The sequence below is a fragment of the Antedon mediterranea genome, chromosome 9, assembly GCF_964355755.1.
Source record: "Antedon mediterranea chromosome 9, ecAntMedi1.1, whole genome shotgun sequence".
Classification (NCBI taxonomy): Eukaryota; Metazoa; Echinodermata; class Crinoidea; order Comatulida; family Antedonidae; genus Antedon; species Antedon mediterranea.
In genome coordinates, this window is record NC_092678.1 from 8,308,421 (window position 1) to 8,322,484 (window position 14,064).

The 14,064-nt window shown below is 31.6% G+C and overlaps 2 protein-coding genes across 2 annotated transcripts in view; one reads left to right on the forward strand and one right to left on the reverse strand.

Annotated features, from left to right (window-relative positions):
* Positions 1 to 14,064, forward strand: part of LOC140059189 (major facilitator superfamily domain-containing protein 3-like) — a 218,632-nt gene that overhangs the window by 149,947 nt on the left and 54,621 nt on the right. The gene's annotated exons all lie outside the window — the stretch shown is intronic.
* On the reverse strand, positions 1,555 to 2,034 carry LOC140058140 (profilin-like). Its single transcript, XM_072103696.1, has one exon. It carries the CDS (start codon positions 2,032 to 2,034, stop codon positions 1,555 to 1,557), a length of 480 nt encoding a protein of 159 aa, XP_071959797.1.

The following is a 14,064-nucleotide window of genomic DNA, read 5'->3' on the forward strand; positions in this document are numbered from 1 at the left end:
CACGATTTTAGTTGTGTTATGTATACCAATGGATAGTCGTTAGATACCAATCCAACAATCAATATTTCAGTCATGTTACGTATTAGGACTACCACATATTAGTCTAGTTGTTTAGTACCAATCCAACAACCAAGATTCCAGTCGTGTTACCGAAAAGTGTTTCGTTTAATACCAATCCAGCCAAGATTTCAGTCGTGTTACGTATACCAATTCATAGCTGGTAACATCAACAACTATTCTTCCGAGGACATACCTGTACTGAACATTGAAATAAACATATTTACAACTTCCTTATTTTCTAAAGACATTAGTTTTCTGACCTGTGCTGATAACAACAGACCCATCAGTTGTGTAACACCAAGGCCCTTGGTTTAGGAACCCCCAGTGGCCCTCCAATGCTGGAAACTACAGTAGCCAATGAGCCCTTATAGCCGTAACGCCACTGAGGCCATAGTATTTAAATTTTAAATAATTAATACTCTTCCCTTTATCCGCTCATATAGGATAGTCAAACTAATATGAAATGAATGAATTAAATAATAATGTTCTAATAAAAATATTATTAAAATGAAAATTATAAGTAATGAAGTTAATTTAGGAATATCATATCTGTAGTTGTACTTATTTACGTTACAATATTGTAAAAAGTTTTTAAATATTACTTGCGAAGTCAGAGTTTCGTATTCGAATACAGTACATGCTTCCAGCTCAGGGTTCGATATTTTGTCATTAATATTATGATGAGTAATGTTGTTATTATTTACCTTTGATTGTATCGTGTGTTTTACAAGCATACTACAATGACGATGTGTGTGACTACCGGTATTTTACGAAATTCAATTTTGTTCATTATTTTATTCATTGACAATTTATGTACTGTGAATTTGTTTTAATTTTTACATAATGCAGTTCTACTAAATTTAAAGTAAGTCTATATGGAACAATTTGATTTTAGTATTTTCTTCTTACGTAAATTAAATGATATTTTTCCGAGAAAATCAGCTTGTAAATTGTATTGTCTTTTTATGTTTAGTATTCAAGTCGGTGTTTGGAAAATCATTCTGTTGTGACGCGAAAAGCATCACCGCTGCTGATAAGAAAAGTTGCTTGGTACAATATTTCTGCGTTTTTGTGAATTTTTATTTCGAGATCATAAACCGTATAGTGTCATTTATCTAAAACAATTAATTAGCTATACAAAAAACATCGTCGGACACATGCATGTCATAGTTATTTTTAAATTTGTTGCAACTGTTGTAAAAAGTAAAACCTGAATGATGTGATGTCCCTCTGTTGACCGTCCATTTATTGTTCAAATTTAGTTGTTGTAGATTTGGCTATGGAAAAGATAGAGCCTCAATATGTTACCGAAACAATAGTTTATCAATATTTTGTGTTCTTGGACTTAACATAATTTACAGTGTTAATATTCTAGTGCAGTACCGTATGTTCTAAAATTATGAATCACAAAATGAAAAAGTGATATATCTGTAGTATTAGTTGGTATGCTTTGATCTTCTTTCGTGTACAACAGGTTGCAGTACGTGGCTTGGCCTACATGTCCAATGATGCAAGATATTCAGCAATAACTGCCACACCTTTATTTGTGTGTCCTTGGCTTCCTCCCTTTTTTGTATGGGCGATAACTATGGCAGTTTTTGAAGACTGCATCGTAATTGCTCCATTATCCTTCTTTTTACCCAAAACAAGTACTGTGCCGTCTTTTTTCTCTTCGCTCCTCAAAAATTGGTATTTAACCCCCTCAGCTTGTATACCACTTGCCTGAAACGTTGAGAAATCCTTAGTTCTAAAAGGCACCGCTATGTCCGCACCCTCACCAGCTTCTAGTATAAGAGCGTTCGAATGGTCCGCTGTTGTCCAAGATTCGCCATCATCTAAGCCAATTATACAGGCTTTGTCTACTTGACCAGCAGTGTGACCGATCACATTATTAATGTATGAATCCCAACTGCCCGTGTACACCGGGCTTATAAGTGAAAAACAAATCAAGACAACCAAACTAATGAAACCCATTTTTCCTTCTTCCAGTTAAGAATTATGTGAGTTTTAGACTAACGCGCGCTTTAGAAGGACTGAACATATTTCCACAATTTGTATCCCTTTTGTTCTTATAACGATTACAGTTTAATTACAGCAATATTTATTGTATTATGATGATTAGTATTGTCATATAGACAAAAGTCGTGAGATCGCAAAGGTGTATTGATAATTAAAATTGACCTTAACTGGATGACCCCGGGTTTCCCTTTGTACCTTCTAATCCTCGTTGTCAGCAACGTATTGTTTTCAGCATATTTATCATTTAATTTTTAATTTAATGCATATTAAAACAAACAAACAATTGTTGTAATTCAGAATCATTTAATTTTTAATTTAATTTAGCATATTGAACAAACAAACCGTTGTTGACATAACTCGATGTTTATTTTGTAAGTTTTTAATGGACCGATAATTTTAAAATGGCTCTCTTTTAAATTAACCTTTCGAGTTTGCGACAACACATTTTAGAATTTGGCGTACATTGGGATGCCTATCACAACGTAGCCTGGGTTCCAGACGGAGTTTTGACTTAATATTAGTTAAAAGATAAATATTTTGGCACATATGGCGTTTCATACGTATACTACTTGAGCTTGTAAACTTGTATTTCCAGACAAAAATCGAAACGTCGACTGGTGGAGTAACATAAAAAAGACAATAAATACAGACTTGGAGCAAGTCTAATCACAACGTAGCGACCGACCGATGTAGGCATGCTTATTTCTAGACTTGCTCCAAGTCTGTAGGTACTGTGTAGGCCTACATAAAAATAATTCAGGGTTTATAAAATTACGAATTAGACCGCGTGGTGGTGTCTAGACAAAAGTTTATATATAGCAACTAATTAAATAGCGTGTTTATAAAATCTAAAAAATAGAAATTAATGAAGTTAGTAGTGCAGTAATTTGAATTATATTTTCTTTATCAACAAAACCAGATTAAACAACATTCATTAAATCTGGTTTCAGTTTTCCAAGAGATTCCTAGGCCTCAGCAATTATTGATCAATTTATTTATTTATTTATTTATTTCGTTTTCTTTTAGTAGGGTAGCCCTCTCAGTAATAAAATAAAACTGCTCTTCCGAGGGGCCCTACGGCACATTTAAACAAAATTTGAAAACAACTTAAACTAAACTTAAACTAAAACTTAAACTAAAACTAAACTTCAATGCATGTTCTCATTATTATTATAACTTTTATACCATATTTAAATATATTTCACTGGAACCATCCTAGACCACCGGCAACAATAAATGAATCTTAACAAGTGATTTAAAACGGTTATAATTGTTTTGTTTTCTTAATTCATAAGGTAGGCCATTCCAGAGTGAACTTCCATAATAAACAAAACTACGTTTGTATATTTCGAGGTTACATCTGGGCAAATACAACAGATTATTTTCATAGTTTCTGGTTTGAATATTGTGTACACTACTAATATATTGCAAAACATCACATAAGTATGAAGGTACAGATTCTTGTAAACATCTAAATATTGTACAAATTGTATGATATTCAATTCTTGTCTTAATTGTTAGCCAACCTAAATCATAATGCATTTGTCTAACAGGAGTTCGAATATCAGCACCTAGTATTAATCGTGCAGCTCTATTTTGTACCCTTTGCAATTTTAAAATATGGGCGTTTGAACCAGTACCCCAGACTGTTGAAAAATAGTCAATATGTGATAAAAATAGAGCATTGTATAATCTTTTAATAATTTTAGGAGATGTAAAACTTTTCAATCTATAAAACAGATGTAGAATTTTTGATAGTTTTGCACATATAGAATCAATATGTACTTTCCATGAGAGTTGTTCATCAAATGTAAGTCCCAAATATTTAAACGTTTCAACTTTCTCAATCGGAATGTTATCAAAAATTACTGTTTCATCTGTTGTTTTATTAACACGTGCATGAGTACCAAAAAGCATGTATTTGGTTTTATCAATGTTTAGAGTTAATTTATGTTTATCTAACCATTGTTTTACATTTTCCAACTGTTCAGTTAAAACTGTTGTAAGCTCTTCATTTGATTTACATGCATAAAAAAGCGCAGTGTCGTCTGCATAGAGGACTGTTTTACAAATCCCATCAACACTATCATGTAAGTCATTTATGTATAAAATAAACAACAAAGGGCCAAGAATTGAGCCTTGTGGTACCCCATAGTTGACATTTAAAATTTCAGATTTTTTTCCATTAAAATTAACAAATTGTTTGCGATTTTTTAAATAATTACTGAACCATGCAAGCTCAGTGTTTATCATTCCAAAGGTGCATAATTTACGTAATAAAATATCGTGGTCTACCGTATCAAACGCCTTTTTTAGGTCAAGAAAAATTGCTCCAGTTACCAAGCCATTATCAATATTTTTATATATATAATTGCATACATCTATCAGTGTAGTAGAAGTTGAATGTAACGACCTAAAACCAGATTGATTTTTACATAATAAATTAAACTCATTTATATGATTCATAACTTGATTATGGATGCATCTTTCAAAAACTTTCATAACAATAGGTATAACAGATATTGGACGGTAGTTGTTAAGTTCATGTTTACATCGTCCTTTATAAAGCGGAGTAACCTTAGCACATTTCCATTCACTTGGAATAACACCAGATCTTAATGACCAGTTAAACAAAAAGGCAAGACTTTGAGAAATTTGTGAAGATGCAATTTTAAGTAACCTAGCGGAAATCCCATCAATTCCAGTAGCTTTTCCAATTTCTAACTTTTCCAACAAAGCTTCAATTTCATTTCCATTAATATCTTTAAAGTTGAAACGTTGTTGAAATTGTGATAACGATTCAACGGTAATATCGTTTTGGTTGTCATTAAAATGGGATGCAAGTTCATTAGAAATTGAGCAAAAATATTTATTAAAATGATTAGCAATATCAGTTGGATTGTTTATTTCATTACCGTTTACATTGAGAGTTGTTTTAGTTTGTTTCTTTTTATTGGGTAAAAAGTCTTTCATGGTTTTCCATAATGTTTTAGTGTCATTAACATTATCCTTTAATTTATTATTTATATAGTCGCGTTTTAGTGATTTAGACAAATTATTTAATTTATTTCTTGCCTTTTTGTAAGAATTCCAATCATCTATGTTCTTAGTTTTTTCGGCTTTTTGTTTTAAATAATCACGGTCACGAGAAAGGGAAACAAATTCGTCTGTAAGCCATGGAATATCAGTTCCCTTCCTCCTGACCGTCACCATAGGAGCATGAATATCACAAATATCAGTAAAAATGTGTTTCCAAATGTCCCAAGCCTCGTCAGCATCCTCGGACGCCTCACAAATACTCCACGGAGCAGATGCAAGATCAGAAATAAACAAATCTTCGTTAAATTTCCGGAAGGTTCTCGTATGTAAAATACGCGGGGGCAATTTTATTTTAATTTTTTTACGTATTGCATATATCAATGAGTGATCGCTAATTCCAATTGGTACAACTCCAGTTTTGCTTATAAAGTCATCCCTATTTGAAAAAATTTAATCAATACAACTACTACTGTTTTCCGTTACGCGCGTTGGAGTTTTAATATACTGGTTTAATTGGAAAATGTTTAATTAATGATGACAAAGATGAACCTGACAATGTACAAACCGTAATTGACGTGTTAGAAGACCTGTTAAATAAACCGTCTACACCTAGAGATACCTTAGGCTCGATTGAGTTGGAGGAGAAGGTTCAGTTGATCATGAAAGATGCCATTGACAGAGTGAAGTCAGTCAACTGTGAAGACGTGTCTAACAAGATAAAGAAGGATAAAAGGAAAGTAAAACAACGGGAAAAGAAAAAAAATGACAAACCTGAACAAGAATCGACGACAGAAAAAACAAACAAAGCTAGCAAAGGAATGAGACCAATAACCGACTTTACCACTACTACTGCTGTTACCGGAGATCAAGAAGTCGAAAGCGCGAATGAAACATCTGCCGCAATTAGCAGACAGAACTTTGCTACAAGTAAACGAAAGAAGATTACGGTGAGCGGTGAGTCAAAAAATGCAGAAAAAAAAGAAAAAAAATCTGACTCGGTTAGCTAAGGAATCTTGCAAAATTCTGTAATCAGCAATACCGTCTTAAGGTAATGCATTTTTGTTTTTAACTATAATAATAGAAATATTTTATATAAATATAAAAAAAAAAAATGAATAGACCTAAACTATCTAATGATCATCTACAGTTAGTTTCTCTTAACATTAGAGGTCTAAGAGATGGAAAAAAAATAAGGAAATTTTGTCAATGGTCAAAAGACCAAAGGTCCGATATTATTTTATTACAAGAAACTCATTTTGATAAAAAATCAATTCATATATTTGATGCAGCTTGGAAAGGTAGATTGTACCATAGTTATGGAACGACCAATAGTAGAGGAGTATCCATTTTATTTAAGAACGGTTTAGATGTAAAAGAAATCATTCATAAGTATTCTGACGAAGATGGAAGAATTATTATACTTGGTATATTACTTAAGAATAAACAAATAAATCTTATAAATGTATATGCACCAAATAACTATAAAGAGAGATCAATTTTTTTTAAGAAGCTTGACAAGAAAATTGATAATCTTTGCAATGTTAAAGATGAGCATATAATAATGGGGGGTGACATGAATTGTGTTTTACAACATAATGCTGACCAAAGAAACAGCCTGTATCTAAGCTATGACAAATCTCCTGCAATTTTAAAAAAATGTATTAATAAATCAAAGCTCTGTGATATTTGGAGAATAAGTCATGAAACAAAAACCCAATTTACTTGGAGACGTAAAAATACATATAGAAGGTTAGATTACTGGCTGATATCTAGAGTATTATACAAACATGGTGATGTTATTGACACCGATATCAGACCTTCTGTTCTTTCAGACCATCAAGCTATTTCGTTGAAAATTATAAATAGTCATGAAAAAAAAGGACCTGGAAATTGGAAATTCAATAATAGTTTTTTGGAGAATAAAGATTTTATACAAAGCATTTTAAATATTATTGAAAATATTAAAAAAAATGAAAACAAGCTTAATCCAAGTCTCTTATGGGAATACCTAAAAATTAAAATAAAGGAATTCTCGTGTAAATACGGAATAAATAAGAAAATGCAAAAAAATATAAGAAAGAATACATTAATTAAAGAAGTGTATAAGTTAAACGATGAGCTTGATGGTGCGTATGATCAAAAGACAGAAAAGATATTAAATAACAAATTAAACGAGCTAAACCAAATTTATACATCTGAAGCAAAAGGAGCACAAATTAGGGCTCGAGTAGAATGGACTGAAAAAGGAGAAAGAAATACTAAGTTCTTTTTAGGTTTAGAAAAAAACAAGGCTAAGAAAAAACATATTACGTCAGTACTTAAACCAAATGGAAAAATTACGACAAACACCCAAGAAATTCTTAACGAGCAAGTTAGGTTTTTCAAAGAATTGTATAAAGAAACCCCTTCAAACCAGGAAAATATTAATAGTTATTTTGGTAGTACTAAAATCAATACACTGTCATTTGAAGAAAAGCAAAAATGTGAAGGTATGTTAACAAATTATGAATGCAAGATGGCTCTTTTACACATGAAGTTAAATAAAAGTCCTGGTACAGATGGGCTAACAGTCGAATTTTATCGCACATTCTGGGATTCCTTAGGAAATTTATTGTGTGATTCTGTTAACTTCAGTTTCTTGAATAAAAAACTGACATCTTCGCAACGTAAAGGTATTATTTCATTACTGTATAAAAAAGGTGAAAGAGAGAAACTTCATAATTGGAGACCTATTACTCTTTTGAATATTGATTATAAGATTATTGCACAAGTGTTAGCCAATAGGTTACATTCGGTCATTAGCTCCATAATTAATAATGATCAAAAGGGATATATCAAAGGCAGGTTCTCTGGTGAAAGCATAAGATTAATAGAAGATTTACTTAATTATAGTGACGTACATAAACAAGAAGGTGCTTTGATTTTTATAGATTTTGAAAAAGCCTTTGATTCTGTAGGCAGATATTTTATGTTTAAAACTTTAGAAAAATTTGGTTTCGGTATTCAATTTATACAATGGGTTAAAGTTATGTATAACGATACTGAAAGTTACATTGTAAATAATGGATGGATGTCAGAAGGTGTTTTAATGAATAGAGGAATCCGTCAAGGTTGTCCACTCTCAGCACTTTTATTTATTTTAGTAGTCGAAGTTATGGCAACAAATATAAGAAATAATCATTTGTGTAAAGGTATCAATTTGCCGTCAGTAACTAATGAAAATGTTAATGTAAAGATTGCGCAATTAGCAGACGATACTGTGATTTTTGCCAAGAATGAAAAAGCCATACAAAGTTATTTTAACGAAATAGATTGTTTTTGTGAAATGTCAGGTCTGATGCTAAATAAATCCAAGACAAGGGGAATGTGGATTGGTTGTGATAAAGAGAAAATTAGTAACTATTGCAACATTACCTTTAATCAAGAACCTATTAAGTTTCTAGGTATTTACATTGGTTATGATAAGGATATTTGCAATACAAAAAATTGGTATGAGAAAATTGAAAATCTAAAAAAGATCCTTAAAACTTGGGAAAAAAGAAAAATATCATTCTTTGGGAAAATAACGGTAATTAAAACGCTAGCGTTATCAAAACTTATTTATAATGCAAGTGTCACAGACTTGCCAAAATCTATTATTCCTGAAATAAACAAGATTTTATACAACTTTTTATGGAGTGGTAATAAAGAAAAAATTAAAAGAAATACTCTGATACAAAACATTGAAAATGGTGGGATTAAAATGATAGACTTTAACTCTATGATTGAATCTTTAAAGTTAGGCTGGGTAAAACGTTTACTAAGCCCGGATCCAGGAAAGTGGAAATGTATTCCATTATACAATTTATATCCAATTGATTATACATTAAGTATGACGGAAGCAAACTTTGAGAAGCATAATGCACTCAAATATGTGAATACATTCTATATAAATTTGCTTAAAGCCTGCATACGGTTTAATAATATTTATACTAAAAAACCTCAATGTATATGTGAAATAAAAACTCAGAGGTTATGGGAGAATATATATGTCATGCATAACAAAAAATCACTATTCTGTAAATCTTGGGTGAAATCAGGTATAAAAACAGTAGGAGATATTATGGATAAGTCTAGATTTAAGCATATTAATGAAATAACTCCACTGTTGAAACGAAGGGAAAATGCATTTTTAAAATATATGGCACTAATTGACGCTATTCCAAGAAACTGGAAAGTTATAGTGGTTGAGAAACCCTATTGTTATATACATAAAGAGGTTGATACAATAGACAAAAATGTTAATGTTACTTCAAATTATACAACTGTCAAACAATTCTATTTCACTTTTACCGAGGTAGCATATAAAGCGTGCATACCAAAAGCACAAGATAAATGGGAAAACCAACTTCAAAATTGTTTTATCGACTGGAATCTATGTTGGAAAAACAAAGTTAAGAGTATGTTGCACATAAAAAGAGTGGCTTTCTTTAATTTTAAGTTGCTACATAAAATTTTACCAACTAGGTGTAAGCTAAAATTATGGAATTTGTCAAACAGTAATTATTGTGAATATTGTAATGAGGAGGTTGAAAATGAAAAGCATATGTTATTTACATGCAAAGAAGTAAAACATTGCTGGGTAAAATGTTGCGCTATGCTGAAAACATGTTTTGCATTTACTCAGGAAGTTACATGGGAGAAAATTTTACTAGGAAAATATGATGTCAAAATTAATGAAATATTTTCCATTTTAACTTTCTGTGTTTATAAAAATAAAGTCAAACACAGACTAGGACTTGTTAAAAAATGTCCATGGTTAATGTTCACTGCGGAGTTAGAAGATATAATCAATTGTGAGTTTTTAATAAATAAAGAAAAGGCAAAAAAAATGTGGTCAGATATTGACCGTAACAATTTAGCAAGGTATAAAATTAACGTTTATAAAATTGATATTTAGGTAAAGTAAAATATAACTTGCCTGAAAGAGATAAAAAGAGTTATAAAATTAAGAATTCTGTGGTAAATTATACGTACATTGTTAAGGATTGAAAAATGTGTAAAGAGTGTATAACATAGAGGAATTTTTTTGTACTGAAAGTTAGTTAATGTCAATTATATTGTATTGTATCATTACATTACTCATGTGCTCAATGTACTCATTGTAAACGAACATTTATTGATGAAGAAATAAAAGTGGGTCGATCCTACATAAGACAAAAAAAAAATGTTTAATTAATGTTCCGAGAATGCTGTTTATCAAATATATTCCAATTTAAGTCACCAACAACAATATTCTCTCTTATACTATCTAGTATAACAGATATTTGATCATGCATTATATCAACAAATCCAGTACACGAATTTGGTGGTCTATAAACATTACCTATAACGAACGGTTTAGTGTTAACCGGCTTAATTTTTATCCATACCGATTCAATTGTATTTTCACCAAAGTCAATGACATCAAAATCAACATTTTCGTTTACATAGATAGCCACCCCACCTCCGTGTCTATTTCTGTCTGTTCTAACTAATAGGTATCCTGGGATTGCAAGTTCACTATTATGTATATTTTGATCTAGCCAGGTTTCACTAATTCCTAAAACATGGAAACGGCATTCCGAAAGTACACTCCGAACATGGTCCACCTTATTATAGAGACTTCTGACATTTAAATGACCAATTTTAAAACCCTTTGTACAATCAATCTCGCATAATTTGCATAGTATGCCAAAAGCAGGATAAACAATAGAGTCGTTACGTAATTCAGCGTCGTCTACGTCGTTGTCTAAAAGGCTTCCCGTACGATGTTCGTTTAACAATTGAATTGGTTTAAATGGTTTATTACATGCGTTACAAATAAAATCTAAAATCATCTTATCTACATAAAATACAATACAGATTTAGGACATTTAAAATTCTTACACATTACCTTTTACATTTAGGTAATTGTTTAAGATCGGAAGTTCTGGATAAAACAACTTTCTCGTTACTGCCAGTGATTATGGTATGTATGCGACCATCTTGTGTCCAAACTGCAGATACCACTGATGCATAGTTTTGCTTTACAGTACGTAGTAAACTTGATCTTTTGCTCGTAAGGTTTTCATGAATGTAGATATGGCTCCCCTTTAATTTTTTCTTTGCTCTATATACTTCATTTCTAACATTATACGAACTAAACTTTACTATTATTCCTCTTGCTCTTCCGTTTTTCTTAACTTTTGGCCCCAATCTATGACTCCTGTCTATGCATGTTTTATCTACTTCTACGCTTAGCTTTTTCTTAAACAAATCCAAAACTATATTGTCTGTTATCTCACCTTGTTTCTCTTCTATTCCTTGAATAATCAAACAGTTCCTTCTTGAATATTGTTCTGCTTCATCTAGCTCATATTGTAAGTTCTCTACCTGTTGTTCTACTTTGCTGAGACGATCTTTAGTATCGTCAAGTTCGAAACGTATTGCTTCAATTGCTGCATCCGTTACAATTTGTGTAATGCTTTCACAGTGGGAAAGCCACTTCGCGTTTTGACCGTTAAATCGTGTAAAATCGACTTACTTCCGCATTGACGATTTTGAAGCGCCACCTATCGTTGAAAACTGAAACCACGATTTTTCGTCGCCTAGCAAATAAGTGCTGTTTTATTTTAAGCTCTCATGAATATTTAAGAACCGCCCAACATTACCTATTATGGTAAAAGCATTTCCTAATAAGTATAATTGAATAACCAATCGGTTTCCTTCAAAGAAACCGAAGCTAATACAATACATTCGGCGACTGAAGTCGGGACTCGTGAAATTTATAAATGTGGTACGATTTGACTACTGTTTTGTTGTCCATTTTCTGAATAGTCGGAGGTGCATCCCAACAAATTAAAAAAATTGTAATCAATTGTTTTATCAAGAATAATATTAGTTTAATCGAGTATGATATATTTCTATCCTGTTCAAAATGTGTTGGTGTATTCTCAGGCCTCGAAAGGTAGGTACATTTTCTAGCTGTGAGCGTGGTTTCGGCAACGCGAGACACGTGTGTCAGTATAGGCGATAGCGAGACGTGTGTTGTACCATGGAGTAAAGCTCCATGGTTGTACTGTGTTGATGCTGATCCGATAGTCGTTAAGTTGTACTGATTACGAGTATCATTGGTCCTGGCCGGCCTAGCCTGGTGATCTGATCGGGATCCCCCCAAAAAAATACTTTTTTTCAATCAGTATTAATATTATTATTTTATTTTTCATTTATTATTTGATTTATTAGGCTCAATAGATGCCTAGCTAGGCTACTAGTAGGCCTAGATTATATACAGCCAAATCAAAACCAGGCATTTGTCGTAAATGTGACATTTTGAGTTTTAAAGATATTTGTACAGAGCACATAATTTGCTTTAAAATACTGAAAAAATTATTCAATTTGGTCAAGTATTTTTAGAGTTATGATACAATAAGTAAAGAAATACAAGTAAGAATTAATTTTTATTTAGCAGTGAAAAATGCATTCAAAGATAAACAATAGTTCAAACAGGAAGTTTAAATGTGCTGGCAGACAGCGACTCATGTTCACCTTGACAACGCTAACTTCTAGTATACCTATGACTTTGAAATTTAGCACAAATGTAACTAATACATTTTTCTATAATCATTGAAAATTTCAAAGAAATCCAGTAACATTAACATTGTCAAATGAGACTTCAAATAACAACATACGTTAGTAAACTTTTTTTTACTAAACTTATGTTATGTGTGAGGCTTGTAATAACTATAATAAGTACTATTAATAAAGTGACAATAAAAATACAACACATAGAAACGAACCAAAATTAAAGATACACAGACAGTTGATTGTGTTTGATGTGTTTAAATTTATTTACAATTGGTACACTTTAAATTATAACATTTTGGTCATTTCAGGCTGCGTGTTACAACAACAGTATTTTCATCTTTTGTGCCGGGTCTTTGAAATACATACATATTTTTCTATACAGTTATTTCACGGTTTTATTCAGGGTTACGTTGCATAATAGAATACATGTTTCATGTGTCAGAATCAAAGTCATTTTTGTAAAGTTATATTAAGCACCGTATCACCATTATTGGAGTTGTTTGAGAAGAGAAAGTAGCAACAGCATCACCACCACTGTCAAAACTATTGGTATTACATTACAGTATTACCAATCAAGATCTGAAAACAGAATGAAAAATTAAATTAAACTTTTTTAAACACATTAAAAAATCATTTTTTTCGCCTAGGCCTAGACCAAGGTATGCTAGGTGGTTTTACTAGGCTAACTTGAAGTACTAAGCTGGCATACAGTTCATCTCTTATCTTATGCCTAGGCTAGGCCTAATATTTTGATCAAAAGTGTTTCTGTGTTCACCAAACTGAGTGTGTCGCGCTAGAAAGTCATTTCGTACTTTCTAACCTCTTGTTGTTTATGATTCGCTAGCGAAGCCAATATTTCTACTTTTCATATTATATAAATCATTAAACTATTCTATGTTGATTTATTATTATCTAGGATGCATAAATAGCAAGTATAAATTAATATTGAATGTTTTTTACAGTAAAAATGTTTTGTTAAAACCTTACCGCTTCCTCAGTGTACTTTGAATAGCTGTTAAAGGCAAATTTAACGCTTCAATGACTTGAGCCACTCTGTTAGCCAATCAAATTGCCTGTTTCAGGATTCCGTAGCAACAAGACTGGTTTGCTTATACCAAAAGGTTATTAAAGAATGTGTTTGATTGGCTATACTATTATTTTATATGACCTACAACCTTTATCTTTGGAAAGATTATTTCACCAGCTTTCTAAAAATACCACACATTAAGGGGTCTTCTCATAATCAAAGAGGTAAAAGTTGGTTAGAAATAGACACAAATTACAGAATAGAACTTGATTTTTTCACCAAAGACGAAAAAGGGGGTCTCATTAAAATGTTATTTTCATTGATTTATACTT